Source organism: Nicotiana attenuata, chromosome 1 (genome assembly GCF_001879085.1).
Source record: "Nicotiana attenuata strain UT chromosome 1, NIATTr2, whole genome shotgun sequence".
Classification (NCBI taxonomy): Eukaryota; Viridiplantae; Streptophyta; class Magnoliopsida; order Solanales; family Solanaceae; genus Nicotiana; species Nicotiana attenuata.
Window position 1 is genome coordinate 36,837,390 of NC_031989.1, and position 16,391 is coordinate 36,853,780.

The following is a 16,391-nucleotide window of genomic DNA, read 5'->3' on the forward strand; positions in this document are numbered from 1 at the left end:
ACTCACGAACATCTAAGAATACTAAACACAATGTCTGAAAGAAATATATCTGTTTGTCTCGAACACAATGAGATAACAGTCTAAAGTAAGAGACAGGGGAGACGCCGGGCCTGCGGACGCCTGCAAGGCTACCTCGGTGTCTCGCTGGACTGAAGGCCTGCTCCCACGCTACTGCTGCTGCTGTCCAAAACCTAGATCTGTGCAAAATAGCACAAAGTGTAGTATCAGCACAACCGACCCCATGTGCTGGTAAGTGCGTAGCCTAACCTCGGCGAAGTAGTAACGAGGCTAGGACCGGACTACCAATTAAACATGTGCAATTATATAATATACAGCGGAAAGTAAAGCAGGAATAAACAAGTAAAGATGGGAGGGGGAAACATTGCTGCGGGAGTATACCAGTATTAACAGCAAATCCAGAGTAACAGTCTAAGGGCAGCTTAGAATTTACAGCGAACAAAGAAACTAATATCCGAAATAAACACACTTGTATCAATAATTGTTGCGGCGTGCAACCCGATCCCAATATATATAACAACACTGTTGCGGCGTGCAACCCAATCCATATTATTTAGCATTGTTGCGGCGTGCAACCCGATCCACAAATATCATTATTGCGACGCAACCCGATCCCTATCATTTAGCATTGTTGGGGCGCGCAACCTGATCCACAAATATCATACAATACACGGCATCACCCTTCGTGCTTTATCACTCTTCCTCACCCAAACAACAATCACAATAAACCGCTCCCAGCCTCTCTATCCATCTGGAGACGAATAGGCTGAATGAGTCCATCAATAAACCGTCTCACTCTCTCCCTCTCAGTGGGAAGTATAACAAGAGCATGGCGAGCCAAATCAATAAACCTGGTCTCGTACTGGGTGACTGTCATGGATCCCTGATGGAGACGCTCGAACTGCCTCCGATGGGCCTCTCGCTGTGTAATAGGGAGAAACTTCTCCAGAAATAGATGTGTGAACTGCTCCCATGTCAAGGCTGGAGATCCTGCTGGTCTAGCTAAACAATAATCCCTCCACCAAGTCTTGGCGGATCCAGACAATCGGAATGTAGCGAAGTCAACCCCATTGGTCTCAACAATACCCATGTTCCGAAGAACCTCGTGGCAGCTGTCCAAATAATCCTGAGGATCCTCGGTAGATGCACTGCTGAAAGTAGTAGTGAAAAGCTTGGTGAACTTATCCAATCTCCATAAAGCATCGGCAGACATAGCTGCCCCCATCACCGGCCTGGGCTACCACACCCGGTTGAGCTGCTCCAACTGGCTGAACTGCTGGAGTCTGAATCGGGGGAGCTATCTGCTCCGGAGTACGAGTAGCAGGAGTTTGGGCCCCTTCTCCAGCCTGAGAGACGGCTGGTGCTACAGGAAGCAAGCCTGCTTGGGTAACACTCTCCATGAGACCCACCAATCGGACCAGAGCGTCCTGAAGCACGGGGGTAGCAATAAACCCCTCTGGGACCTGATCTGGGCCCATCGAAACTGCTGGGGCTGGGGCCGGAACCTCCTCGTCAAAGTCAACCTGAGGCTCCGCCACTGGTGCTGCTGCTCGGGGCTGAGCCTCGCCCCTGCCTCGGCCTCTAGCGCGGCCTCGGCCTCGCCCTCTGCCCCTAGTGGGAGCTGCCTGGGGCTCGGACTGCTGATCAGAAGATGAGGAAGCGCGTGTTCTCGCCATCTGCGAAAGAACAGAGTAGAAATTCAATTAGCGTTGAGAAACCAAACCGCACGACAAGAAAGAACAAATGTGAAACTTTTCCTAACTCGGTAGCCTCTTGGGGATAAATACAGACGTCTCCGTACCGATCCCTCAGACTCTACTGAGCTTGTCCGTGAGTTGTGAGACCTATGTAACCTAAGGCTCTGATACCAACTTGTCACGATCCGGATTTCCCACCTTCGGGAGTCGTGATGGCGCCTACTGTTGGGAGCTAGGCAAGCCAAACATTAATTACTTTATCATTAACAACATAATCCATTTTAATAATTTATCAGCATTTGAAATAAAAGCAACTGATTTAACTAAATAAACCGAAGTCTTAAATTAACAAAAAAAAACTGAATGGAAATGCGGAAGAATTCAACATAAGCCTCTACCCAAGACTGGTGTCACAATACTCACGAACATCTAAGAATACTAAACACAATGTCTGAAAGAAATATATCTGTTTGTCTCGAACAAAATGAGATAACAGTCTAAAGTAAGAGACAGGGGAGACGCCGGGCCTGCGGACGCCTGCAAGGCTACCTCGGTGTCTCGCTGGACTGAAGGCCTGCTCCCACGCTACTGCTGCTGCTGTCCAAAACCTGGATCTGTGCAAAATAGCACAGAGTGTAGTATCAGCACAACCGACCCCATGTGCTGGTAAGTGCCTAGCCTAACCTCGGCGAAGTAGTGACGAGGCTAGGACCGGACTACCAATTAAACCTGTGCAGTTATATAATATACAGCGGAAAATAAAGCAGGAATAAACAAGTAAAGATGGGAGGGGGAAACATTGCTGCGGGAGTATACCAGTATTAACAGCAAATCTAGAGTAACAGTCTAAGGGCAGCTTAGAATTTACAGCGAACAAAGAAACTAATATCTGAAATAAGTATCAATAATTGTTGCGGCGCGCAACCCGATCCCAATATATATAACAACACTGTTGCGGCGTGCAACCCGATCCATATCATTTAGCATTGTTGCGGCGTGCAACCCGATCCACAAATATCATTGTTGCGGCGTGCAGCCCGATCCCTATCATTTAGCATTGTTGCGGCGCGCAACCCGATCCACAAATATCATACAATGCACGGCATCACCCTTCGTGCTTTATCACTCTTCCTCACCCAAACAACAATCACAAATAAGGGCAAGAAAATAAATAAATAATGATAGAAATCCCGGCAAGGGAATGCAATTAAACAATTAAATCCCGGCAAGGAACAATATCAATAAAACAACGAAACGTCCCGGCAAGGGAATAAACCAATAACTCTTTCTCTTTCTTTCACTTTCATCTCATAGTTGACATTATCACTTGAGCCAACGCTCCAAGGATTTAAATATCTCATATACCTTCACAATTTGTATTTCAACTCGAGCCAACGCTCCACGAAGTTCAAAGATCACAATTTCCTTTCACATACTCTTTACAACATATAGAAATCATCAATTAAGTATGGAAGCCATAACAAAACCAGGATATTCGCAATATAAGGACTCACGGTCATGCTAGACACCAATGTATAGATACTCGTCACCATGCCTATACATCATACTCGACAATTAGCAAGTAGCAAATAAGACTCAACTCCTATTCCCTTAAGCTAAGGTTAGACCAAACACTTACCTCGATGTTTTGAATTCAACTCAAGCCTCAACTATAGCTTTACCCCTCGATTCCACCACCAATCCGCTCGAATCTAGTCACAAGTCACTTAATTACTTTAATAAACACTAAATGAATCAATTTGAATGCATAAAAATGAATTTCCCAAAGTTTTTCCCAAAAATTCCAAAATCGCCCCCGGGCCCACGTGGTCAAAACCCGAGGTTCGAACCAAAACCCGGTTACCCATTCCCCCACGAACCCAAATATATGATTTGTTTTGAAATCGGACCTCAAATTGAGGTCCAAATCTCCAATTTCAGAAAAACCTAGGTTTTACCCAAAACCCCCAATTTCACCCATGAAAATCATTGATTTTAAGTGGAAAATATGTTAAATGATGTAAATGATTGAAAGAATTGAGTAAAAATCGACTTACAAATGATTTGGAATGAAACTTGTTCTTGAAAAATCGCCTAAGGAGTTTGGGTTTTGAAAGAATGGTGAAAAATGGTTCAAATTCGACCAAGTATAAAATTTGCTGGGCCTCAGATATGGGAATTGCGAACTGGGGTTCGCAATTACGAACCCCGACCATTTGTGGGAATTGCGAAGCTGGGTTCGCATTTGCGAACCCTTCCCATTTTGCCAGTTCTCCCATTTGCGAAGGGAAAAGTCGCATTTGCGACCACCCTGCTTTCGCATTTGCGAACCCTAAGATCGCATTTGCGATTAGTGGCCAAAATCCCATAATTCGCAATTGCGATGCAAATCTCGCATTTGCGAGCTCGCAATTGCGAAGACCACAGAGCTGAGCATACCAGATTTTACAAAGTTCAAAAATGCAATCCGACACCAATCCAAAACTCACCCGAGCGCTCGGGGCTCCAAACGAAATATGCACACAACCTCAAAAATATCCTACAGACTTATCCATGCGATCAAATCGCCAAAATAACATCATATACATCGAATTAAGCCTCAAATTTCATGATTCCTTCCAAATTTTCATAAAACATTAAATTTCCATTTTAAGTCCGAAGCACGTCAAACGACGTCCGTTTTCAACCAAACTTTACAGAAAGCGCTTAAACCATATATAAGACTTGTTCCGGGCGCCGGAACCAAAATACGGGCCCGATACCATAGTCTTTTAATCAAATTTCATTTCCAACTTCCTTAATTATTTCCAGAAAATAATTTCACACAAAAATTCATTTCTCGGGCTTGGGACCTCGGAATTCGATTCCGCGCATACGCCCAAGTCCCATATTTTCCGACGGACCCTCCGGGACCGTCAAATCACAGGTCCGGGTCCGTTTACCCAAAATATTGACCGAAGTCAAATTTATTTATTTTAATATCACAATTTAGCATTTTTCTCACAAAATTCATATTTAAGCCTTCCGGCTACGCGCCCGTACTGCGCACGCAAATCGAGGTAACCTTAAATGAGGTTTTCAAGGCCTCGGAAGTACGGAATGGGTAAGAAAACAGGTGATGACTTTGGGTCGTCACACATTATCTCTCCCTTGTTGAGCTATTCTTGTTGAGACCATTATTCCCTATTGTTTCTTTCTTTGTGAGCTCGTTCTTCCGTTTATTTATGTTCTGAAGTTCTTGTGATGATTTACTTGCTGTATTCTCGTATTATTGTTGTTTTTGTTGTTGCTATACATTGTGGTTGAGCTGTGGGCTCCTTATTGTGAAATTCTGTTATTGTTTGGTTTCTCTGGCAAATTGTGATTTTGGACACTTGAGGTGCGATTGTGATATGTTGTGATATTGATACGCATGCGGTGGTATAAGCTCTGGGTGTTGAAACACATGCAGTGAGATAAGGTGCGCTTGATACGCGTGGCTAGTAGAGGAACTACTAGAAGTCATGCGGTGTGATAAGGTGGGCTAAAACGCGAGTTGCTATTTCGGGAAAAATAATTTTCAAAACTAAATACAAAGGCTCCCGCTGTGATATAAGGAAAGATTGTGATTCATTTTGTGATTTGAGACTACGAGGCAGTACCTCTGTAGTGACTCTTGTTGACACTTTCTCATTCTTTTGTACTTGTCTTTGATCGTTGTTTCCTTAGCATACTATTAATTATCTTTCTCCGTATTGCACTATTTGCTTAGTTCGGTGTAGCTAATCTTGTTGTACTATTCGTTGTTTCAATTTCATTACTGTCTTTATTACACTATACATTTTGTGGTGATCGTTTCTTATGTGCCATTCATTGTCTCTACTCTTACTTGTTGACTTGAATTGTGGTAGGACACTTGCACAAGCATACACCTAATTCAATCACCCATATCGGTTTAAGAAGATGAATCCTGATGTTATTGACCATTTACATGTACTCTCGTCTACTTGACTTCCCTGTGAGAGTTGTTCTATTGGCACGTGAGTTGACCGTGCGGTCATGAGTCATTGTTATTTTGGCACATGAGTGGTCCGTGCGGATATTAGATATTGTCACTCTCTTGGCACGTGAGTCGTCCGTGCGGTTATGAATTATAATATGGGCACAAGATGCCAAGTGATTAGGGTTCATGAATTGGGACCCGCGATCTGTGATTATGAGGTTTGGTACCTCGTGGAAATTCTTGAATAAATCTGGTGTGAAAGCAGTTGCTCTTATTGAGTGGTTACTGCTTTTTTCTTTATTTGGTTTCACCGGACATAAACTGTATTCAGCTTACTCTACAGCATTATTACATATTTGCTTCCTGTTAAAAATTGTTGTTACTAGTATATCATTGCAAGTATTATTTTGTATTCCTTACCATGCTTAGCTTTATATTAACATTATTTCTCCATCATTTCACTTTCATACTCGTTCAGGTTGTTTAGTCTAGTAGGTGCCTTGATTGTCCCTCGTCACTACTCCATTGAGGTTAGCCTTGATACTTACTGGGTACCGCTGTGATGTACGTATGCTACGCTTTAGCTCCTTTTTGTGCAGATCCAGGTACTTCGGAGTTGGTTGTTCACTAGCTAGCTGTTCGGGTTTGTTGTGGAGACTCAAGGTAAACCTGCCGTCCCGTTCGTAGACCTCGGAGTCACCTTCTGAAATTTCATCTTGTACTATTTTATTTCTCTTCCGGAACATCTGTATTTAGGAATTTTCTAGCAAACTCAGTAGAGCTTATGACTTGTACTACCGGTTTTGGGATTGTTGGTTTTGTATAGAAACTCCTGCTTTGTAATTACTGTTGGTTAAATTTTGCCACTAATTTAGTAAGTGTTAGGCTTACCTAGTCCCTAAGACTAGGTGCCATCACGGCATCCTACGGGGGGAAACTGGGATCGTGACAATATTACTAATACCATGATTTGTTATGCGTTAACTATACATAGGATAATACATAATATGATGTATAACTAATGCTTGTTTTAGTTATATATAGGTTGAAAAAGTGTATCAAACAAGGTATTACTAATACAAAAAGCTAATGCATGCATTGTTTTCTCTAATCTACTCTACAAACGACCTCTAAGAGTAATGCTGAATAAGGTGTATTAGTAATGCTGGGATTAGTTATGCTAGCATTAGTTATGCTGAGATTATTTCTTATTCACTGTTTGGTTTGGTGTATTAAACCATTGCATAATTTTTTTAAAAGTTAGTTATTTACAAAAATACTCTCCACACTTTTTAATTTTGTACATTATTTTTATTGCAGTAGTTTTATTACCCTCCGCATTCTTTATCTCTCTAAAGCCAAATTTTTTTTTCAGGGGAGCAAAATTACAAAAGAAAACTAATTAAAATATTAAAGTTAAAAGAGAAGAAAAATGTAATTGCTATGACTTATAATACAAAATATGAAAAAACTTCATATTTTGAAAAAAAAAATGGATAGATTTTTATCAAATAAAGAAAACTTCAGTTTATACTTTGAACGAATTCATAATCAAATTTTATATTAAATATGATATTATTTTGATTATAGTAGAGGAAAAAAATTAACTAAAATATCACAATAGAAAATATACAAAATATGGTGAAAGGTATCTGGAATTAGGTTTTGAGGGATTTGAGGGGCAATTATGTCTTTAATCATGTTTATGCAAATATTAAAAACTCTTACATTGCTAATACCATGGTTTGCTATACTAAATAGGATATATAACTATTAGTACCAAACAAAGAATTAGTAATGCAAAAAATTATGCATTATTTCTTCTAATACCTCCTATCAAACGACCCCTAAAGGCTTTTGGCGGAATTTTAACATTGCATCAAAGATAATAATGTGAAATTGCATTTTACACAATTAAATCATCCAAAAAATATTTACAAATAATACTCCATAAAGAGTAAAATATGTAATCTTGAAAAATAAGACAAATTATTTGGAACAACATGCAACGGTGAAATGATAGTGCAAAATGTCCTTGCACATATATATAAGTTAACTTCTTCTGTTAGATGTTAGGCATCGAATAGTACCAATTTTTTCTTTCCAAATCATTTTTAACTTACGGAGATAGAAAATGAATATAAACTACATATTCAACTTAGGTAAATGATAAAAATTCATAAAACACATCTTGCACTCAGCCGTTCCATTTGACGCAAATACATAAATTTTCTTGCATTCCCTTCTCTTCTACTGAAAACCCCTCATATTAAACCCAAAAAAAAAAAAAGTGCAAGAAAAAAATTATTTGTACCAGACCAATTATTGAGATGATATTCCCAAAACTTTCCATTCGAATAAATATTTTAAAAGGCTGGGATAAGTCAATACACCACCTACTCATTTTCTTGTCTTCGGGTCAAAATCTAAGAAGAAAAAAATATATTTGCTCAACGTTTAAATAGGATCGCAGAACTTTATCCCCAAGTAATAATAGCACTCATCAATTAAGATATTGAAATATTCGTGACGTAACCATTAAGGCTTAAAATTTTAATTCAACCCAAGCCCTCTCTTCCAAAAGACAAGAAAATGCAAAAGGAAAAACATCAAGAAGCTCAGACATATACCCAAAAAGACGTAAACAATAGCACACAAATTATCTTATGAATCGAAAATAAATATAAATAATGATTCACATTTAGCGTCTACACTAAGGGTGTGTTTGGCATGAAGGAAAATATTTTCCTGGAAAATGAGTGGTTTTATCATTTATTTTTCCTTGTTTGGTTGGTGATTGGAAAACTTTTTCTGGAATTTTTTTTTCTAGTATTTGGTTAGAGAGTATGAAATATTTTTAGGAAAATTATTTTTTATGCTACTCTCCTCAACCACCTTCCCCAAAATCCCAATGTTTTTTGTCCTCCCACCCACCCACTCGGGACTCTATTTTCTTCATGAATTTTATTTTTTCTTTTCTAAAAATTCACAAAAACCCAAAAGAACTAATGTGTTACTTCACTTTTTCACACAAGAACAACGTTGAAATTTGAGCTCGATAACTAAAAAGAAAATACTTTATTTTGTTGAAAAAGAAAGTATCGTTTCTACAACATAAAAAAAATACTCATTTTGTTGAATGAAAGAAAATACTTTTTCTATATCATGAAAAGAAAATACTTAGTTTGTTAAAATGAAAGAAAATAATTTTTCTACATCTTGAAAAGTAAATACTTAGTTTGTTGAAATGAAAAAAAATATTTTTTCTACATCATGAAATGAAAGTACTCGTTTTGTTAAAATGAAAGAAAATACTTTTATTACATCAAGAATATAGTCATTTTATTGAAATAAAAAAAAGTACTCTATCTACAGCATGAAAAGAAAGTAGTCTTAATAATAGTTCTATTTAGGGTGGGTAGGCAAGGTGGGGGTGTGGTGTGGTAGTGGCGGAGGGGAGGGGGAGTGGGTTGGGGTGTGTGGGTAGGGGTGATTTGGGGGTGGAGTGGGTGTGGATGGAGAATATGGTGGAGAAGGCTGAAAAAAGTTTTAAAAAATATTTTTCCTTCTTTATTTTCCTCCAAATGAAAGAAAATATTTTCCAAAATATTTAAACCAACCAAATATAAAAATAAAATTGAAAGATATTTTCCTTCCTACTAAACACACCATAAATCATGTATTTTCAAGTATATAGTAAATTATGATATATCAAATGATAAACATATAGATAGAAGACATGTGTAATTTATACATTCGAGTAAGTTTTTTTCTATTATGCTTCATTTTATTTCGGAATTTGAACTTCCGGCCAAATTGTTTTTTTATGATTGTATTTGAATCATGCTATTGAGTCTTGGACCACTTTGATTTGTAACCATCAACATTATTCACGACATTGGTTTTTTTTTTTTTTTTCCCTTTCGAGATGGGGCTGTTTAGATTTTAATTTTACATATAGATATTTTTTTTCCTTTTCCAAACAGCTTGTTTTGGATTCACTTCGTTTGCCTTTTATCCTTTTTCTAAGATTATCTCATTTTCTATTTTTAGTACTAATTAATACCACAATGAGCAATTAAATTATTTTAATTAGATACACATGTATGGGTGTAAAAACTTACTCGCGAGATTGTATTGTATATACATAGGTATTAATGTATCATCAAATTTAGAGGAACAAAAATGAGAACACCTTTTACTTAAATGATAAGAAGAAACCAAAAGACATATTCACATGCTTTAGTTAGCTACTTCTGCCGAAATTTCTTACAATGACATAAAAAAGAAATAGAAAGATCATATTAATTAAATTATTGTGCTGAGTGTCTTGTGGATATTCTAAAAAACCATAGGCCCAAAGAATGTGTTGATTGAATCTAGTAAAGTGTTTTTCTGTTTCTCTTTTTCTACATTACTTGTATCCATCATAATAGCTTTCTAGCCTATCCACTTACTACTGCATAAGGTAATTCAGAAAATGATTAGTATGGATTCTAGAATTACATAAAAAGAAAATAATATTATCACTATGACAAATGAATCTTTTTCTGTTCTTACATTTTTCCCGCATAATTCCCAGAAAGTATGAAAAAAATAATTAGAAAGTTGCTCTACTCGAATATGTAAGAAGAAGCGATTTGTGCGCTATGCAAATTAAATTGGTTAGACAAATATACATAATACATAAAACATGTCTTTCAAGGTCACATAATTATATTAACATAGTATAAACTATATTACAAGGTGCATTCAGATTTAGAATCGATAAGTTTAGAATTAAACCCGTGCAAAAGATTAAATTCCACCCAAAATTAACGGTAAATCTAGAAAAATATAATGGAACGATAAATATTTTACATCTTTAATCAAATATTATAGATTTGAGTCTTTGATATGAATTCGCCTTTAAATAGGAAGCCATTTACCTAAATGAAACTTTTGGCACAATCTAGATTAGGGAGGGAAAAAAGAAAAAAAAAAAAAAGAGCAACACTGAAGTATTGGTAGTTCCGTGCGCTTCGGTTCTTGTACGCTGTTGTTATTAAAAGGTAAAGCTGGTTGCCTCTGATTTCAAACTGCCCTACCCTTCAGTTCACCCCCTACCCACCCCCCACCCTCAGCATAAAAAACTCAAAAAACTCCTCATCGCATTGCTCTCTCCGCTCTCTTCTCCAAAACACACACACACACACACACATACACACAAAACTGTTTTTCACTTCTCACCCACATACATTCCATATATAGGAATAATAACAATAATTTTGTCCATATTTTGTAGATATAATTAGATAAATAGAGGTAGAACTGCTAAACAACCTACCCCAGAAGGGAAAATTCATTTTCCTATTTCAATTCCAACCAAAGAATCATCACTGACAAAGAAAAATTGAATCTTTGTGACTTTCGTGAGGAGAAAAGAGAAAAAGATTGAATTTTTATCAATTTTCCAGGTTCTTGTTTTTTATTTTTTTTGGTAGTGTGATATGTATTTCTATATGTGTATGTAATGCATCAGAAGAAATCTGAAGTTCAGATCGGAAAAGAAAGCAGTTGCATCTCTTCCGATTTCCATCCCACACCACCCCTTCTTTCTCCTTCTTCTTCTCTTCATCACAAACCCACCCACCCCCATATTTACCCCCCTCCTACTCCTCCCCCTCAAGCTTTGATTTTTTCTTCTTCTTCCTCTCCTTCTGTGCCTCCTCCCCTTCAAATCTTGATTGACAATGGAAATGACCCAATTGTCCCTAGCCCCACCTCTACCACCACCAAAACCACCCCTCACAAGAGACCCCTTTTGGGTGTTTCCACAAACCACAACCCTTCTTCCTCCTCAAGCTCTACTATTCTAAAGTCTCCAACTTTATCTGATTCGCTTCACAAATACCCTTTTTCTTCTGCTCCTAAGGGTCAATACCCATCAAGAATTTTGAATCATTTCCATGTTTACCACCGGCTCCGCCACCTCCGCCGTGTCCTTCGCCTCCATCTCCGGCTAATACTCCTCCTCTCCCTTCCTTTCTTCTATTTCTTGGTTTCTCATCCAACTAACTCTTTCTTTTTGGATTTTCTATCTGCTTTTGCTTTCTCTGCTGCTTTACTATTTTCACTCAATTTAGCACTGCCTAGGCTTCCTTCAATCAGGTTGTTCTTGGCTAGGTCCTTGCCAATTAAACTTACTTCAACTAACCAATTATCTAGGCAGCAATTACCAGTGTTTTGGTCAATTGGGTCGCGGCCTAAGATCGATAAAAGGGTAAATTCAGGTTGTTGGGTGCAGGCTTACAGTAATGGAGATGTGTATGAGGGTGAGTTCCATAAAGGGAAATGTAGTGGCAGTGGAGTTTATTACTATTACATGAGTGGGAGGTATGAAGGTGATTGGGTTGATGGGAAGTATGACGGCTATGGGGTGGAGACGTGGGCGAGGGGAAGTCGATATAGGGGTCAGTATAGGCAGGGCCTTAGGCATGGTTTTGGAGTATATAGGTTTTACACAGGCGACGTGTATGCTGGGGAGTGGTCCAACGGTCAAAGTCATGGTTGTGGAGTTCATACATGCGAGGATGGTAGCCGGTATGTAGGTGAATTCAAGTGGGGAGTCAAGCATGGCCTTGGCCACTACCACTTCAGGTAATTTTTCATGGAGATGTTTTTGTTCGTTTTCTAAATTTGTTGACTTTTGAAGGGATATGTAACCAGAAAATTTAATCTTTCTTGTTAATACCTAGTTGAGCTTTAGAAGCTTTACCAAATCTTTAGTTGTCTATATGTGGTATACCATATGTATTAACCATAGATTATGTTATTTCTTGAAGACGAATAGTTACATTCTTGAAATGCTTGATATAGGCGGGAGAGAGTGAAGTTGCTATATGTCTCGATATTGTGCAGCGTAAACTTTTAACTCCAGATGTACTGTATAGTGTATAACTCTCCTCAATCTACTGGAGTCTAAAAAAATGGGGAAGACGAGAAGTAAGGTGGTGCTAGTCCTCAATCTACTGGAGAGTAGACAAAACTAAATATAGTTTCCTCTAGTTGATTACATTAGGTTGTAGAATTGCGGACTATATTTTGTGAGCAACTAGTTGATTTCTGTCCAATTGGGAGATATGCTGTCCTTGTCCCCGTTTGTATTTTGTCATCTCTATACAGTTAGGCTTTTCCGAAAAAGGCCTTCCTTTTTGTTTCGTTAAGCAAGCACTATTCTCCTTTCCTGTTTTGAAATGCATATTATGTCATTCCAGTTGCTTGTATATAGTAGTTTATTCTTCTATCATTTTCAAATTAATTTATATAATTGACTATTAATGTATGGAACCATGTGCTCAAGAAAATATTCTTTCAGACTAGAGTCTTGTCAATATTTCCAGTTTTCCTCGGATCCATGACTACAGAAAGACAATCTTCTAGCCAAGTGAAGACTATGAAGTAATCTTTTGCATGTTGAACAGAAGATATGCAAAATAATTGCAAAAAATAAACTACCTTTTGTAATTTTGTGCCTGCATTATGCATAACTTTGCTAAATTGGCAGTGCAAAACAGGGTAGCATTCGTGCCTTGACTCTATGTCTAGATGAGATATTAATATTTTCACTACCTATTGCAACTTCTGACTAATTATGAGCCTAATTAGGGACTGCCTAGAGGCACATTGATAAAGTTCCATTAATTATGATGTTAAGCTTATTTTAATTGAAGAGATACAGATGATATCAACAGTGTTTGTGCTATGTTAAGTTTTAGCTTATTTCAAAATGTAAGAGAAAAAATTGTTGATGTGATGATCGCAGAGTACTGCCTGTATGGTTTAGTGACATATAGTGAGATAGCACGTAACAGACTGAGAAAGAGTGTTACCAGGTCCAAAATCATTTATTTGGATTCAAGATAAAGGAGGAATGAAGTTTACTTGATGTCAGTGCTTTGAAGTTTCTTTCTGATTTCATGATTGTAAATGCTATAAAAATTTGGCCTTTTTAATTTCTGTCTCTCAGATGGTAAGGGTGCTTTGAAGTAGCATTTTGCTGAGAAATATGGTGCTGTTTTCCAGGACATAGAGCTATGTTGCACATAGTCATGTTGTGGCTTTAAAATATACACACGCCCCCATATAACATAGTTTTACTGTGGGTTTTTCCTTCTTTTCTCCGCTAGATTTCTACACTTGTTATCTATATCCCTTCATTTTGTTGTATTGATTTTCAGTTTGAATGTTAGTGTCTGCACTGGGCACCCTTGCATGTACTGTGATGAGATGACTTAGGAAAGTAAGAAAGAATTCTATTCTCTTAAAAAGAAATGATTAACTTGGTTTATTCTTTCCAATGTGAAGGAATGGAGATACATATGCTGGAGAATATTTTGCAGATAAGATGCATGGTTTTGGAGTATATTGTTTTGCAAATGGGCATCGCTACGAAGGAGCGTGGCATGAGGGAAAGAGACAAGGGCTCGGGATGTATACTTTTAGAAATGGAGAAACCCAATGTGGTCATTGGCAAAATGGGGCTCTTGACATTCCAAGCACGCAGAATGCCTCCTATCCTGTATCCCCTGTTGCTGTTTACCACTCCAAAGTGCTAAATGCTGTACAGGTAAAGACTAAATCAAACTTGATTTGAGGTCTGTTCAACAACCCCCCTCCTCTCATAGTGCATGGGAGATAAGGATTCACAGATTAGCCTTCCAATTCCTTCAAAAGCTCATTGTTTATTGACTGTTAAGTATGCGCTCTCTGAATCCTCGGATATCTATTGCTATGATTTGGAGGCTTTTTTTAAAGTTTAGTTGGCACATCTTTAAGTCGTCTTAGGTTAGGATCAGTAGGATGCACCGGTTCTCTTTTTCCTTCGTTTCTGACTCTTTCATTGTGAGTAAATTGACTTCTGTGCTGAACAGTATTCGCCTTTTGGATATGCAAAATTTACGTCATAACTGCAACTTACTCCTCATGAATATTAAGGACATTGTTTTAAAATTTCAGAAAATGCATGTGACCGGTCAAAAAAAGTTTTAGAAGGAGCCTGCATTCTTATTAACATGGCTACAAAAAGTTCCAGGAAGCACAAAAAGCATAGTCATGAAAGCTTTCTCTGTAGATTTTTTCCTTTTCTGAATTGTGATTTTCAGGTTTTCATTCACTTAATAGGTTTTAATAGTGTACTTGGTTGACTCCTAAAGGAATATACATTGGTACTCAATTTTGGGTGCATTATAATCTTAAAACTTAGAAGGGGAGCCTTGGAACAATGATAAAGTTGTCTCCATGCCTTGGAACAATGATAAAGTTGGGGTTCGAGCCGTAGAATCGGCCACTGATGCTTGCATCAGGTAGGCTGCCTAACACCTCCTTGGGGTGCGGCCCTTCCCCAAACCCTCCGTAAATGCGCGATGCTTCGTGCACCAGGCTGCCCTTTATAATCTTGAAACTTGGAATCGGACTCTCGGTGGAAATAGCTACTCCGGCATGATTCAATTCTTTAGAATAGTGAAAAAAGAAAATATAAATGGCATATGAATTTGAATCGTGTGCTAATTGCCTTTACATATTTCTATCAGGAGGCTCGTCGAGCAGCAGAGCGGGCATATGATGTGGCCAAGGTTGATGAAAGAGTGAGCAGAGCAGTTGCAGCTGCCAACAGGGCAGCCAATGCAGCTAGAGTGGCAGCAGTAAAAGCCATGCAAAAGCAAATGCATCGTCGGAGTAACAGTGATGACCTTCCAATCCCCGTGGCGTAAGACCTCCAAATGATGGAGTGTTTTTTCAGTTTAACCTCATAGAAATTTTGCATCCTTTTACGGAGGACTGCAATGGAATAATCTTACCTTAACCACCTTGTGTCCATGCGTGCTACCTCGTGTTTACGTTTTCATTCCATGAATTGAAGCAGGGCTGTGTTCTCTTTGCCGGGATTTTCGCTTTGTGAGTGTCTAAAAGTTAAGCCGCTCTTCAAGCTCCCTGTATTTTTGTGGCTGAAACCTTGCTATGAGAGCCAACCTGTTTCTTCTGTTTTGTATAGATCAGCTAGTTTGTAACATTTTGAGTGCTGGTGCCCAAAAGAGAGTGTCAACCCAGCCGGCCTTTTATGTGTATTATTAACGACTCTTGAGAATTAGTGGAAATATTATAAAAAGAAAAATCTACGTAAGAAAAATAATTGTTTGTATTTCTTTTTTATTTATTCAAATTGGGTGAACATCATCTTTTTTGTTTTTCTTTTTGTGTGTGGTGTGTTTGGTACTACGGAAGTCAATAATTATTTCAAGATCAGCCAGTTATTTGGAAGTCTTGGAGTTTTCAGCAAGAGTGGTTTTGGAAAGTCTGAGGGAAAGAGGTTTTGACTTATGAGGAATCTTTTGTACATTTGAAGAGGTCTTATGAACTTGGGAGGAGGAATCATGTAATGCAATTTTAAATGTTAATTTGATCAATAGAATAATTGACCAACAGCTTTTTCTATGTATGTTTTGCATTTTTTTCTCCTAATCTTTGATTTCAAGTACGTTGTCCACTATAACCTTGCTCATGGAAACTCTATGGTAGTATTATATTTGAAATAAGATTTAATTATTTCTAGAAGAATGCAATTTAAATATTAATAAATTACATGAAAAGTAGATCGTGTAGAAAGTGTTATTAGCAAATCTGAGAAATATATGTAAAAGGTTTCAATTAGATAA

At 38.0% G+C, this 16,391-nt stretch overlaps 1 protein-coding gene across 1 annotated transcript; it reads left to right on the plus strand.

The window, feature by feature from the left end:
• LOC109224703 lies at positions 10,786-16,163 on the plus strand. Its single transcript, XM_019389232.1, has 3 exons — positions 10,786-12,336; positions 14,044-14,305; positions 15,270-16,163. The coding sequence occupies exons 1-3, from the start codon at positions 11,210-11,212 to the stop codon at positions 15,447-15,449; spliced, it is 1,569 nt and encodes a 522-aa protein (XP_019244777.1). The 5' UTR covers positions 10,786-11,209; the 3' UTR covers positions 15,450-16,163.